Source organism: Muscardinus avellanarius, assembly GCF_963383645.1.
Source record: "Muscardinus avellanarius genome assembly, chromosome: 5".
Lineage (NCBI taxonomy): Eukaryota > Metazoa > Chordata > Mammalia > Rodentia > Gliridae > Muscardinus > Muscardinus avellanarius.
This window is the reverse complement of record NC_137790.1, coordinates 94,930,021-94,945,742: the sequence shown is the minus strand read 5'-3', so window position 1 is coordinate 94,945,742 and position 15,722 is coordinate 94,930,021. Positions and strand designations below refer to the sequence as shown.

The following is a 15,722-nucleotide window of genomic DNA, read 5'->3' as shown; positions in this document are numbered from 1 at the left end:
AAGTTTTGACTCTTAAGTAAAATTGGCTAGGTATAGATTTAAGTAAATTGGCTAGGTATAGATTTATATTTCTGTAGCTTTCACTCTAAATATGGATTGAAATTTCCTAAAATAAAGAATAAAAATTTTACCTTGGGCCGGATGTGGTGGCACATGTTTATATCCCAGCACTTCGGAGGCTGAGACAGGAGGATCACACAGGTTCGAAGCCAGCCTCGGCTACTGAGTGAGGCTCTCAGCAACTTAGTGAGACCCTGTTTCCAAATAAAGTATAAAATAGGTCTGGGAGTATAGCCTGGAGGTAGAAAAACCCCTATTAACACACACACACACACAAATACACACACACATGCACACACACACACAGAATATTACCTTGAAATTCAGTCAAAATCACTAGAAAAAGAATAATAAATGTTTTGCAGAATGCAGTGTATCTGATACTCAAAGGTAGAAGTCATAAACTATATTTTAAATACATTTATAAATGAATTTGTATCTGATAGACTTTTTAAAATATTAAAATAAAAAAATGAGACCTAGTCAGGCATAGTGGCATATGCCTGTAATCTTGTATTCTGGAAACTGTGACACAGGAGGATCACAGGCCCAAAGCCAGCCTCAGCAATTTAGTGAGACTCTTGGAAACCTATGTTTTGTTCATTTCCCAACAAAAAAAGAAAGAGTGGGGTTAGACCCTAGGTTTAAAATAAATTTAGTAACAATATATAGAAAAGTAAGAATGTATAGTACTTGTTCTACTTTCTTCTTATTTATTATTTTTGTGTACAATCCCCCTTTTTAATGTTTTTATATCTGTGCTGAGATTAGTAAATGAAAGTTAGTTAAACCTAAAAAGTAGTTGTTTGTTAAATGACATATCCAAGAACTACTTTAAACTTAATTCCTCTAAATGATTTTGAATCATTATTTTTTTTTTTTTTTTTGGTAGTACGAGGATGGAACCCAGGGTCATTCTACCTCGAGCTACACCCCCAACCCAATTTTTTATTCTTTATTTTGAAACAGGGTCTCACTAAGTTGCAGAGTCTCATACTAAGTAGCTGAGGCTGGCCGCAAACCCAGATCTGTCTCAGCCTCCCAAGTACAGGGATTACAAGCGTGCACTACCACACCCAGCTGTAATCATTAATTTTGAATCTAAATGTTTTCTAGTTTTATTTGATAGTATGCTTGTAACATTCATTGGATTTAGAAAGTGAATTTTCTTGTTTTTTTTTTTAAAAGACTGTATTAATACTGAGATAAGACGGTGTGTGTGTGTGTAGTATTAATCTTGCATTATCCTTTTAGATCTGAGATGCATAATAAAACAGTTAGTCAGAGGTTTGGCTTGCTTTTGGAGTCTTATTGCCGTGCCTGTGGGATGTATTTGAAGCACCTAAACAGGCAAGTCGAGGCTATGGAAAAGCTTATTAACTTAACTGACATTCTCAAACAAGAGAAGAAGGATGAAACACAGAAGGTATGTGATTCAAATTTGTCATGAGACTGTTTATTGCAGCATTGCAGGTTTGTTTAGAAGCCCATAAAGGTCTTGGTCCTTTGAACCAAGCAGACTAGTCTTTGAATCCAAGTTCCAATACTTCTCTTAAGATTAATTTTCCTCGTCTGTAAAATGTAAATAATACTTTCATTATAAGATTGTTGTGAAAACTAAAATACATGAGTTATGCAAATTACCTGTCACAATCCCTAGAATGTGATGTGCCAAATAAATTGAGCCTGTTTCCCCTTCCTTTTTATATGTCCCTAAGTATATAAAATAAATATTTCCTTATTCTCTATTTCATTATCTTATCATTTACCCTGAGAATGTGTGGAAATAAGTGAGTTTTTAATTTTCTAAGCTTAAAATGGACTCCTAGCCACTGAGTAAATATGTCACACACACTAATCATTTGCAGTTAACTTAATGTAACTAAGAGAAATGAACAGTAAAGGTTTTTAATAACTTTTTCCCATTTCTTATTTCTCTACTACATGATGCAGTAAGGTGAGATTCCACACATCTAGTGGAATTGGAAAGGGGGGAGGGCAAACTTTAGTTTTTGATAAGTCCCCAGGACGAAGAACATAAATTAGCAGTGCTGAATGGATTTTTCCAAAATCTTCATTAATATTCCTGAAGGAACAAACAACTTATTATATAAATATATATTTATTTATCACTGTCAGCACTGATTCTATTTTTTTTATTTTTATGTAGATGATATTGAAAATGGCATACATTAGCACAGTGCTTGGTACCTTCCCCTGCGCCCCCTTCCCTTTCCCTCCCTTCCCAACAATGAGTATGCTACATTCACACTTCAAATGTAGCTCCTTCAGTTAATCAACCTCAGCCTTCTTCCTCTCCTACCCTTCCTTTCTAGCTTTGCTGAGGTTTCCCCTCCATTATCTGGAGTCCTTCTGGTATCCCTAATACTCCATAGTTTGGGCATATTAGAGAAAACAGATGTCCTTTTACTTTGCTTGGCTGATCTCACTTAATATAATGTTCTCCTGGGTCTTTCCATCTTCTTGTCAATGACATGATTTTGTTCTTCTTTATTGCCGAGTAGAATTCCACTGTGTGTACTTCCCATAATTTTACAATCCATTCATCTGTTGATGGAGACCTAGGTTGGTTCTATATTTTGCCTATTACAAATTGTGCTGCTATAAACATGGGTTATGCATGTTACTGTAGTTCTCTGATTTCAGTCCCTTTGGAAAGATACCCAAGAGTGGTATAGCCAGATCATATGGTAGATCCATTCCCAGTTTTCTAAGGAATCTCCACACTGATCTTCATAGTGGCTAAAATTGTTTTCACTCCCACCAACAGTGTAAATTAGTTCCTCTTTCCACACATTTTTGCCAGCATTTGTTGTTATTTGACTTCTCTATGCTTGCCACTCTTGATTAGGGTTAGATGGAATCTCAGGGGAAGGAACGAACAATTTTAAAAGATAGTTATTAATAAAAAAGAAAGTTACTAAGTTACTAATTCATCTAAATGGCATATAATATGTGACTGGATTGGTTTTACTGAAATTGTAGTATATAAGATTAAATATGGGATATTAAAAAAATAAGTAGTATTTCTGCCGGGCGTGGTGGCGCACGCTTGTAATCCCCGCGCTTGGGAGGCTGAGACAGGAGGATCGCACGTGTTCGAAGCCAGCCTCAGCTACTTAGTGAGGCTTTCAGCAACTTAGTGAGACCCTGTTTCCAAATAAAATATAAAAAAGATCTGGGAGTATAGCCCAGAGGTAGAAAGCTTCTGGGTTCCACCCCCAGTACCACCAAAAAAAAAAAAAAGAAGAAGAAGAAGAAGAAAAATAAGTACTATTTCTAATGCTAGAATTTATGGGCAGAAGGAACTAGACTGCTTTGTAAAAACAAAATATATTTATATATTTTAACTGAACTAAGGAAAAAAACTAGGTATTAGATATATTTATAGATATAGGCATTTATTTTGTGCTAGAGTTTTATCATATTGGCTATAATACAATGCTTTAACTAGGAATGTGAAACTCATTATTTAGAGCTTTCAGTAAGAATGCCAAAAGTAACTAAAGTTGCAGTCATAGAAACAAAAGCAGTTACTTTCTGTGTTTTTTTTTTGTTCTAAAGCAATGAGTGATAAAGTATACAAAACACTGTGCTAATATTAGACTAAGTTGACAGTGATAGAAGAAATGTCTTTATAGAAGCAAGAGCTACCTGCTCAGTGATGACTACATTTTTGAGCTATTTACTTAAATGTAGAAAGAAAGGGGGAAATTTTTTATTACTAAAATCACAGTGTGCAAATTAATTTATTATGAATTCCTAGCTTCTGACTTCTTTTTTTCACCACTCACATTTTATATTTTCAAAGTATCTATTTTAATATAAAATTAGTGGAAAAAAGCAACTTTAAATGAACATTGTTAACCAGGTATGATAGTATATGGCCATAATCCCAGTACTTGGGAAGCTGAGACAGGAGAATTGCAGGTTCAAGAACAGCCTCAGCAGTGTAGCAAGGCTCTCAGCAACCTAATAAGATCCTGTTTCAAAAACAAAACAAAATTTTAAAATGTCTCTGTTGGAGCTCAAAGATAAAATGCTCCTGGGCTCAATCCCCAGTACCCCCCCCAAAAAAAGATCATTACTATGTTAATCTAAAACCCACTATATTAATCTATATTAGTTGAAGATTTCCTAAAGTAAAATGTTGGCTATTCTGTGATAACTCAGTAGTCTGACCTCTGGTTTGATTTGTTTTTAAAAGAGAATTTGTTTGGTTTTGTTTTGTTACAATATATACTAGAACCTGAATATAAAGGGAGACTGCATGTAGCATGAGATTTTATAGGTTTTTTTCCAAACTGTTTCTTTTATTTTTTTTTAATTTTATTTTATTGGTGCACTGTATTCATACATCATAGTGGGATACAAACTTTTGTAGACATACATGCACACATCGCCCAGTCAGCCCCCACCCGATCCCCACCCCATCCTCAAACTGTTTCTTTTAGTATCAGTAAACCTTTTTTACCCAACAAAGAACGTGAATGTGATTATTTTCTGCAAGGTCTTAAAGTAAGACTATTAAGCTATGATAGTATGGTCTCTAGTTTTTCCTCTAGAAGGATGATCAGCAAATTTCTTTTTCAAAAAGGCAGATATTATTTTAGATTTTTGCAGGCCATGTAGTCTGGTCCTGTTCTAGTATGAAGGCAGCCGAAACACAATGAATGGGAATGACTATAATTTAATGGAACTTGATCTTCCAAAACTAGAAGCTGAGTTATAGGCAGTAGTTGACCAACCCTGCTCTAGAGACAGTATTTCCTTCATCAACACACAAAGTTCATCTTCTCACAGGAAGGCGCAGAGTGCTGCTACTCTTGTCTATTTGCCTGAGTTATGCTGTTCTATGTTATAGAAACCCTTCTTTTTCTTTAGAATGTAACTAGACCCAAGTACAGATTCAACAACTGCACAGTACTGAATTGTCTGTGAGTAAAACAGATTAGCAGTTAGTTTCACCTTTTGGAGGATTGGTTTCTAACTTTGATTATGTTTTTTTTAATCAGGTACAGATGAAGTTTTTAGTTGAGCAAATGAGGCAGCCAGATTTCATGGATGCCCTCCAGGGCTTTCTGTCTCCTCTAAACCCTGCTCATCAACTTGGAAATCTCAGGTAAGGTTTTCTTGGAAGTTTCATTGATGTATTTGAGTAAGTCCTTTCTGGATAAAATCAAAGTCAAAAGTCAAAATATCCTATATAATTAGAATGACCAGTTATATATGGTCACTTCTCCCATCTCTTACCCTACAAAATAGAAATAACAAAATTGTCTTAAACTAGAACTGCATTTATTCAGAATGAGTTTTTACTACTTTAGCAATAGAGTTAAAACCTTTGGTTAGAATTTCTTATATCATAGATTAGCAGTAAAATGTAATGTCTACAAAACTAATGATGTCTTATATAATTTTTTTAATATTTATTTTTCTTTATCCTTTTTAGTTATGAATTTGTAAAAACTGGGAGTTCTACATTTTATAGCACTTCAGAAAGCTCTAACTAGATATATATTTTAAAGTAAATTTGAAAATAAAAAGAATAACAAAACTAAGGTGCCAAGTAAAGTTTTTAACTATTTTAAAGGCTTGAAGAGTGTCGAATTATGTCCTCTGCAAAAAGGCCTCTGTGGCTGAATTGGGAGAACCCAGACATCATGTCAGAGTTACTGTTTCAGAACAATGAGATCATCTTTAAAAATGGAGATGGTAAGGAAGAGTATTAATGAGCTTATGATGCATGAATTTAGCTATCTTTTTATACACAGAATATTTATGAACCATGAAAACTATTGAAAGCCATTTAAGAAATAAATATCCATATGATAAAATATAGATTATCAAACAGATGTCTTCGTCATTGCAATATATATGTAAAGGAATTCAGGAAATGTGACCTCAAAATATGATGCTTTGGTGCGCTAATGACTTAGAACTAAGGGTCCTCAGGGAATGGCAGATACAGATGGAAGCTTCTCCCAGCTTCCCTTATCTACCTAAAAGTACAGCCTCCAAAGGAATTAATTTGTCATGAGTTCTCAAATAGAGGTTGACCCCTCCAATTCTAAATTTTTTTTTTAATGATTATACATGGGTAAGCAAATGAAAAATGGCTTTCCTCTCATCAGGCTTAAGTTCCAGAGCTAGGCTACAAATTAAACTGATAACATGAGGGGGAAGAAAAAGCATTTAGTTATGTACATATGCATGAAAGTCCCACAAAATAGGAGACTCAGGCTCAGGCAACTGAGGTTTATCCTGAGCTATAGAAAGTGGTGGCACACACTTGTAATTCCAGCATTTGGGAGGCTGAGACAGGAGGATCACAGTTCATGGACAGCCTGAGCTACTTAGTGAGGCCCTTTGCAATGCAGTGAGACTTTGTTTCAAAAAAATTTTTAAAATAGGGCTGGGAATGTAGCTTGGAGGTAGACTGCCCCTGGGTTTCATCTCCAGTATGAAAGAGAAAGAGAACAAGAGAAAGAGAGGGGGGGGGAGAAAAAAAAAGGAAGGAAGAGGAGGGGAGGGAGGGAAGAAGGAAGGAAGGAAGGAGCTTGGGACTTCCTAGCAGTAATATTGACACAGTTATTGGAGGGGATATGATATGATGAATAACAATATAAGTATAGGTTGTCTTAATAGGCAAGATAAAAAAATATGTCAAATAATAAAATTACCTCAGAATAGACCTCAGAAGACTAGGTAATAGTCTGTCTACCAGTTATTCTTCTGGTTGAGGTGGTATTTCCTATATTCCTTCAGAATCAAAGTCCTAAAATCAGTTTGTATCATTTGTTCAGCTATTATTTGTGTGGTGGTGTGAGCACCCATTCATTATATAACCATCTTGAAAACAGAATCCCTTCCCTCTTAGAGCTTACCATCTGACAGGGAAAGATGGACATTAAGTATTAAAAATATAAAGTACAACCATGGTGAAAAGAAAAAGTGCAGTCTGCTAAGGAACCATATAAAGGAAGATCTTAGCCAGGCATAGTGTACACACCTGTAATCCCAGTACTTGGGAAGCTGAGACAGGAGGATCAGAGGTTCAAGGCCAGCCTCAGCAGCTTAGTAAAACCCTACTTCAAAATAAATAAAATAGGGCTGGGGGTGTATCTCAGAGGTAGAATTTTCCTCCGTTAAGTCCCTAGTATACATATATACATACATACATACATACATACATACATACATACATATTCTAATTTACATGGAACACAGGATGTAGAGGAACGGGGCAAGGATAGCCAATAGCTTTCCATTAGGAAATGACAGTTCAGCAGTTAATTCTGTTGGTCCCAGTATTTTAAAATAAACATCTTCAAATTTAAGAATTCACAGAAAAATAAATGTTCTAAATGTTTTTAAATTTTTTGTAAAATCTGTACTCTTATTCTACATTGTTTCACAGATATGTTAATGCAGATACTTTTGAAGTGGGTTAAAGAATCAAAATAGTACTATCTTATAAATGATTTTGAAAAGAAAATATAGCTGTTCTCTATTTGAAAACAATATGATGTGTGATCTCCTAATTTTATTTATGACATTAAGTGATTAAGTGATAAAACATTATTTGAATTTCAGATTTACGGCAAGATATGCTAACACTACAAATTATTCGCATTATGGAAAATATCTGGCAAAATCAAGGCCTTGATCTTCGGTAGGTAATTAATAAGGCAACCTGTATGTTAAAAGTTATCCTGAAAGAGATAAAACTATTCATAAATATCTGCTTATGAACTATAAGGATTTAAATAAGATGGCATTTTTACTTATAGTTGGCAATAGTATAATTCAGATTCAGATTTCTTATAACTCTGCTTAATTTTTATATAAGAATTAAATGACATTTTGACAAGCATGACCAGCAATAATAAAAACAGAGAATGAGCTAGAATATAACCTTTAAAATTTTCTGTATTTACCAAGACAAGTAGAGAAAAGATTAGATAAAAGAAATGGTCAAAGGGGAAGTAGTACCAAGTAATTAAGTCACAGAACCAAAAAGAAGAGATTCACAACTTTTAGTGCCAGGTACTGTTAAGGGGTTTAGAAAACAAGGACTATGAAGAGCCAGGTGTGGTGGCCCATGCTTGTAATCCCAGTACTTGAGAGGCTGAAACAGGAGGATCAAGGCTAGCCTCACTCAGAAACTTAGCAAGGCCCTCAGCAACTTAGTGGAAACTTGTTTCAAAATAAAAAATAAGGCCGGGCGTGGTGGCGCACGCTTGTAATCCCCGCGCTTGGGAGGCGGAGACAGGAGGATCGCGCAAGTTCGAAGCCAGCCGCGCGCTGGTTTAGGAGACCCTGTTTCCAAAATGAAAATGTAAAAATAGGGCTGGGAGTGTAGCCCCGAGGTAGAAGGGCTTCCAGGAACCCCAGTACCACCAAAAAAATAAAAATAAATAAATAAATAAATAAATAAATAAATAATAAAATAGAGCTCGGGGTATAGCTTGGAGGTAGAATGCCCCTGTGTTCTGTCCCCAGTACCACCAAAAAAAAAAAAGACCTATGAAAAAAGCCCTTGGATTTGATGACTCATGGTTATCTTTAAGAAGAGTTTATGGTAGAATGGTAGGTGTGGAAGCTAGTCTATATGGAATTAAAGTGAGAAAATGAAAACAAGTACAGACTGTTTTAGAAACTTAAAGGAAAGGTGGAAAGAAAGGATAGTAACTTAAGAGACCAACAGAGAAAAGAAAACCATGCTTTGAGTACTTACTCTCCCATTTGTATGCTCTTTTCATTACTACTTTAAGTCCTCATGTCTCTAGCATATACTATTTAGTCTTTTTTTTTCTTCTATTGAATATTTGATGTGATAAAAACAGGAAGTACCCATAAAGCACTCTGCCATACCCCAAAATATGAGTTATATCAAGAAAAAGCATTTGTGAGATTGTGAGCTAAATGAGTTCCATTTTTCATAAAGTACCATTTTTATTTTTTAAAATAATATCTATGATTACTCAGATATGTATATTTGGCAGATGTTTTCTTGAAAATGAATAATATGCCTGTCTCTTAAAATAAAACAACCGTGGAATTTAGCAAGACCTCATTTCAAAATAAAAAATAAAATAAGTCTGGGGGTGTAGCTTAGAGGCAGAATGCCTCAGGTTCAGCCTCCAAGTACCATTAATTAATTAATTAACTAATTAATTAATTAAATATCATCAATTAAAGTTAATGGTTGGTTGCAGAAACATACATGAAAATTCAGTTGACTGTAAAACCAGACATTAAATTTTTTTTTGAAAAAATGTGGAAGAGCATCACTCTTACTAAATTTTTTTTTTTTTTTTTTGCGGGTCTGGAGATGGAACCCAAAGGCATTTGACCTCCGAGCTATACCCCCTGCCCCATTTTTTATTCTTTATTTTGAAACAGGGTCTCACTAAGTAGCTAGGGGAGGCTGTCCACGAACCGCGATCCTCCTGTCTCAGCCTCCCGAATTCTGGGATTACAAGCATGCACAACCACGCCTGGCTCACTAAATTTTTTAACAGGGGTTTTTGTTTCATAAAAGATGTTCTTTATATAACACATAATGGTTTGTTTTAAATGAATTAATAAATGCTTTTTCTTTGTTTTAACCTCTAATATTAATAATCTTCATAAGTGAGAGCTCTTTGAGCTCTTCAGTAATTTTTTGTGTGTGTGTGTGTGTGTGTGGTACTGGGGTTCCTGGAAGCCCTTCTACCTCCGGGCTACACTCCCAGACCTATTTTTACATTTTTATTTGGAAACAGGGTCTCCTAAGCCAGCGCGCACGGCTGGCTTCGAACCTGTGCAATCCTCCTGTCTCTACCTCCCAAGCACGGGGATTACAAGCATGCGCCACCACCCCCGGCTTAATTTTTACAAGTATAAAAGAGTGTTGAGACCAAAAGTTTGGAAACTGTTGCCAGAAGCTTTATTTAGATACTAGACAAGCAGCTTTAAATTCACTTATATTGTTAAAATAATAAATGTTTATATTTTTATTGCTATAATTTTAATGCTTTTCTGATAATAGAGTTACATGCTTTCTCAATTGAAAGTTATAATAAATGATGGCTGATAATCTTGGGATTTTTTAGGAATATGTCACACCATAAAAAAGAAAATTAAAATAAGACTAATCAAGGTCATGCATGACAAATTTACAATTAGAATATTCATATTTGAATCTACTAAAATACTTGCTATTTTAAAATTTAATTAATTAATTGCTAATGTACTTCTTTTTCAGAATGTTACCTTATGGTTGTCTGTCAATTGGTGACTGTGTGGGACTTATTGAGGTGGTGAGAAATTCTCACACTATTATGCAAATTCAGTGCAAAGGTGGCCTGAAAGGTGCACTGCAGTTCAACAGTCACACACTACATCAGTGGCTCAAAGATAAAAACAAAGGAGAAATGTGAGTTTTAAATCCAAGTTTTTGTTAGATGAGTCTGTTAATGATTGAGTGTATCCCTCTGAGCTAGACGAAAGAAAACAAAATTATTCTTAGTTCAGATAAAAAAATATGCTCATCTTTTGAAATATTTCCGTTTATTGTGTTTAAATTATCAGAATTGAGCCAGACATGGTGGTGCACACTTGTAATCCCAGTACTTGGGAGGCTGAGACAGGAAAATTGCAGGTTCCCAGCCAACCTCAGCAACTTAGGTCCTCCACAACTTAGGGAAACCCTGTTTCAAAATAAGTAAAATAGGGCTGGTGGTATAGCTCAGAGGTAGAATTGCCCTGGATTCAATCTCCAGTACAACAAAAATAAAAAATTATCAGAATTGTTTTTAATTTATAAAATGCTGGACATTCAACTTAAATATCTAAGAATGTTCTTATTGTTTATTCTTTTAAAAATTAACAGTGCACATGCAAATTTTACTTCTAGCTCGGTGCTATTGTGAGTAAAAAAATAATTTTAATGGTGTAAATATTTTTTCACTGTGATAATGATATATTGATCAGAAAATATCTAGAAATTTTCTTAGAAACCGTTGAAAACTTCAGAATCTCAGAAATCCTCAGATCTTTGGACATAATTACTTCTTCAATAATTCCAGTGATTGTCTGTATTGTTTAAAAAGAAACTTCAGCCATCTTTTCCTAGTGTAGCCTAGATCATTGTGTGTTTCCACACTGCTCCTGAGGTGTTTACCTTCTCTTTGTAGATATGATGCAGCCATTGACTTGTTTACACGTTCATGTGCTGGATATTGTGTCGCTACCTTCATCTTGGGAATTGGAGATCGTCATAACAGTAACATCATGGTGAAAGATGATGGACAAGTAATGGCTTTTTTTAAAAGTGTTTTGCTATTAAACTAAATTTATTCATTCAAAATGCTAAATGTCTTCATATGTCAAACTTACATAGTTTTGTTTTTTTTTTTTTTGAAAGCTGTTTCATATAGATTTTGGACATTTCTTGGATCACAAAAAGAAAAAATTTGGTTATAAACGAGAACGTGTGCCATTTGTTTTGACACAAGATTTCTTAATAGTAATTAGCAAAGGAGCCCAAGAATGCACAAAGACCAGAGAATTTGAGAGGTAAGCTTAAGAAATAAAAAGCACAAAATAAAGTTCTTGCTGCCCTGTTAGAAATTACTGCTATTTTTAAGCAACTTCAAATAACATCTTATTTAGCAAAGCTAAATGTTTTAATTTTTTATTTATTTAGTGTGAAGGAGAATGGAAATTAAAACCATTTTAACTTATTGAGCTAATTAAGGCCTAAAAAGAAGTAATCCTTAAACTTGATGCATTAAAAGTTTTTTATTTACTACTATTTAAATAATTGGACACCACCTTCTCTGTATTGCAAATAAAGCATAGTGGTTAAAACAACACTTTTTGTCATAGAAATTAAGGAAAGTCAATCAACCATAGTTACTATGCTTATTCATAATTTTTCTTACCACTTTATGGTACATAATTTGTCTTAGACCTTAAAGTACTTTTGTAAAATTTTATTATATCTAAAACCTCAATCTTCTTACCTTAGCTAAAACCCTGCCACATTAGTGTGTACCAATTTATAGTTCTAATAAATATTCATTAAACTCCTGGTGGACTAGGCATTGTTTTCAGTGCTTGTGATAAAACAGTAAACAAGGTTTTTATCCTCTTGGAGTTTACATCCTAATGGGATAATGGAAATAGAAAAGTACTGGCAAGGGGAGTAAAGAGAGGAATGCTATTTTTTAATATACTTTTGTTCAAGTTAAGACACTTTGATGTAACATTTTGTAACTTTGATGTAACATAGCACAAACCTCAAAGTATTTATGCCATTTGCTCTATACTGACTGAACTGTTCTTACTACTTATAGGTTTCAAGAGATGTGTTACAAGGCTTATCTAGCTATTCGGCAGCATGCCAATCTCTTCATAAATCTTTTTTCAATGATGCTTGGCTCTGGAATGCCAGAACTACAATCTTTTGATGACATTGCATATATTCGAAAGACCCTAGCCTTAGATAAAACTGAGCAAGAGGCTTTGGAATATTTCATGAAACAAATGAATGATGCACATCATGGTGGCTGGACAACAAAAATGGATTGGATCTTCCATACAATTAAGCAGCATGCATTGAACTGAAATGATAACAGAAAAACTGAAAGCCCAATATTTGGATTCTATACTGCACTGTTAATAACTGTCAGCAGGCAAAGACTGATTGCATAGAAATTGCACAATCCATGAACAGCATTAGAATTTACAGCAAGAACAGAAATAAAATACTATATAATTTAAATAATGTAACAAAAACAGGGTTTAATAGCACTAAACTAGTTCATTTCAAAATTAAGCTTTAGAATAATGCGCAATTTCATGTTATGCCTTAAGTCCAAAAAAAGGTAAACTTTGAAGATTGTTTGTATCTTTTTTTTAAAAAACAAAATGAAACAAAAATCCCTAAAATATGTAGAAATGATGGAGAAGGGAAAAAAGGATGACATGCTATTTGTCTTGCAAATGTTCTGTTTTAAAATGTGGATAAAACAAAAGCTGTTACTGCAGCCATAAAAATAGTTTATGTTAAATTATGTAAGATTGGAAAAATATGAAATTTTCTTATTTTCCCATTGCTGTTCAATTTACAGTTTGAAGTGGGTTTGACTCCTTGTTTAATGAAGAAAAATGCTTGGGGTGGAAGGGACTCGAGATTTCACCAGAGACTTTTTCTTTTTAATAAATCAAATATTTTGATGATTTAGGGTCTTATCTGCACAGTTTTGGAAGCAGTCACAAATGAGACCTATTATAAGGTGGTATTTTTGTTGGGTTTTTTTTGTGGGGTTTTTTTTTTCTGGACAGTATTTACAAGGATCTGACTTGTTTCCTAGGGAAATTCTGGGCTCCCACAAAGTAAAATAGTCATAGAAAAAGAATGAATAGGAATAGTTCTTGTTCCAGAATTGTACAGTATTCACTTTGAGATTTTTTTCCTTTTGCAATTGAACTGAATACATTTTTTCATGCATGTGTTCCAGAAATAGAAGTGAGTATTAATGTTATTAAAAAGATTATTTTTTTTATTAAAGGCTATTTATATTATAGAAACTATCATTAATATATATTCTTTATTTACATAATCTGTCCCCTAGTCATGCATTGTTTTGCACCCCAAAATTTTTATGTTGGTAGCAGCATGGTTAGCTTTTCTCTTGATGTATAGATGAGGCTCAGGCACTATCCCATTAATACCAATACCCAGTATATAACTATGTAAGAGAAACAGATTGAATTTCACCCCTTTCCCTTGAATTTCTTTCTATTTTCACATGAATCCCACATCTTCCATCTTTATATAGTTCAGAATGGCTCAATCATAAGAAATTAGTGACCAAAATAAACATAATTTTGACTGCCATCCTTATTGCTTAAACTCTTCTACTGAGATATGCTCATGAATAATCATTATAATATGGGAGAATAGAAACCATGAACTTTTTACCTTTTTAAGCTGTTTATCTCTCTCAATAATAAAAGTAGGACGCTAAAACCATTTTAAAAACATGTCCCAATTCCAAGTGGTCAGGTCCCACTCCAATTTCATTAAATCCCATTCAAGCACAAAATACATTTTAAACATTTTGAAAAAATGTTCACCCAAGATGTAGGAGCTAATGCTAGTTGTCCCTCTAGAATCTGCTATTTTACTCAGTATTTGAAATGAATGATTAATGTCCTAGGAAATAGTTTTAGTAAATGTCCAGGTGCCACACCAAAAAAAAAAGTGCAATAATTTACTGACAGTTTTCTAGATTAGGCATATTATTGGAGAACAACTTTATAAAAGTGTACATTGTATACTGTAGTAAAACAGCATCACTTTTAAAATATTCGTCATAAAATCAGATACCTATAGTAGAAGTCTTGAATAGTGAACAAGGGACTCTAATACAAATACTCTTAATATCTGACTATTTTAGAACCCTTAAAGGGCATAACTGTTGAAGATTTAGGTACTTCACTAAAGCATGTATATATTATTGCCAACAGAAAAAATAAATTTAAAGATTAGTGGAACATTTCTGTAAACTGTCTTGGAATAGTTAAGCAGAATTAACTCTGCTTTAAGCAGGAAACCATATAGATTCTTTTTCAGCTATAGAAGATTTCATAACTTATTTAAACTTCACAGTTAATATTTTTGTGTTATTTAGATATATGCAGTTAATACATACTAACAACCCAGCCTTTTTTGTATCAGGGATTGATTACCAGACAACTCAGTGAAATGGTACAAAAATGAAATTTTGATGGTGGAAACTGAAGAATTAACAGAGAACTGTGTTTTATCCAAGTGCCAAAACAGCCTTGAGCCTCCTTACACAAAAGTTACTGGGTGTTTTTTTTTTTTTTTTGGGGGGGGGGGGTCCGGTTTTTTCCACATTAATTCAGATAGTTCCCTCCTTCCTTTACCCCAGGACATCTCCACCATTAAAACACAACCACATAACTTATTTCATTATTACATTTATTTTTAAGAATTACTACAACCAAATTAATTCTATTTAGAGAAGTATAGACAAATTTTGTAAAAACTAAAAATTAACTGATCTAAGAAAGAATGGAGAATAGATCGTTATTCAGAAAGACAAAGACTTGAAAGTCACATATGGTGACTGAGATCTGTTTCAAGTTAGTGACAAGATAGCCATTTCCAGGTACTTCCACACCCAAGGTCAGTTCCCATGAATCAGTCAATTCCTATAGCTGACCATTCTTGTCATTCAATGTGGTCTATTGGCTCTATACTTTCATTAAGTCACTTGACAAAATAGTCTATTAATAATTAGAGAGGGAGTGGAAAAAGTGTGTCTACAGAAAAAAACTTAATTTTGCATTGTTAGCAAGACATGATCAACTGTTTGAAAATCATGCTTTAACTTTTTACCATATTCTTGACTATATAAAAAAAATTCTTTTTTAGGATTTTTAGACTGCTGTTAATTTGAAATCTGTTAATCTTATTGTAGAATTTAGTTTTAAAAAATGTTTCTAATTGGGTTTTTTAAAAGAAGAATGGAATTTGGTTGCTATTTTATGATAGACCCTAAGCTTTTTGTGGTTCTTAGTGTTCTCTGTAAAACTTAGAGTAATCACTTTGAGGT

At 33.8% G+C, this 15,722-nt stretch overlaps 1 protein-coding gene across 1 annotated transcript in view; it reads left to right on the top strand.

Annotated features, from left to right (window-relative positions):
- Window positions 1–12,699, top strand: part of PIK3CA (phosphatidylinositol-4,5-bisphosphate 3-kinase catalytic subunit alpha) — a gene marked incomplete at both ends in the record, with an annotated part of 44,290 nt that extends 31,591 nt beyond the window's left edge. Inside the window, 8 exons of the mRNA XM_080695730.1 lie at window positions 1,315–1,486; window positions 5,097–5,203; window positions 5,675–5,796; window positions 7,678–7,756; window positions 10,334–10,504; window positions 11,265–11,382; window positions 11,495–11,646; window positions 12,429–12,699. Coding sequence (XP_080551856.1) covers window positions 1,315–1,486; window positions 5,097–5,203; window positions 5,675–5,796; window positions 7,678–7,756; window positions 10,334–10,504; window positions 11,265–11,382; window positions 11,495–11,646; window positions 12,429–12,699 — 1,192 coding nt within the window. The remainder of the gene's footprint in view (window positions 1–1,314; window positions 1,487–5,096; window positions 5,204–5,674; window positions 5,797–7,677; window positions 7,757–10,333; window positions 10,505–11,264; window positions 11,383–11,494; window positions 11,647–12,428) is intronic.
- Between the last annotated feature and the right edge of the window lie 3,023 nt (window positions 12,700–15,722).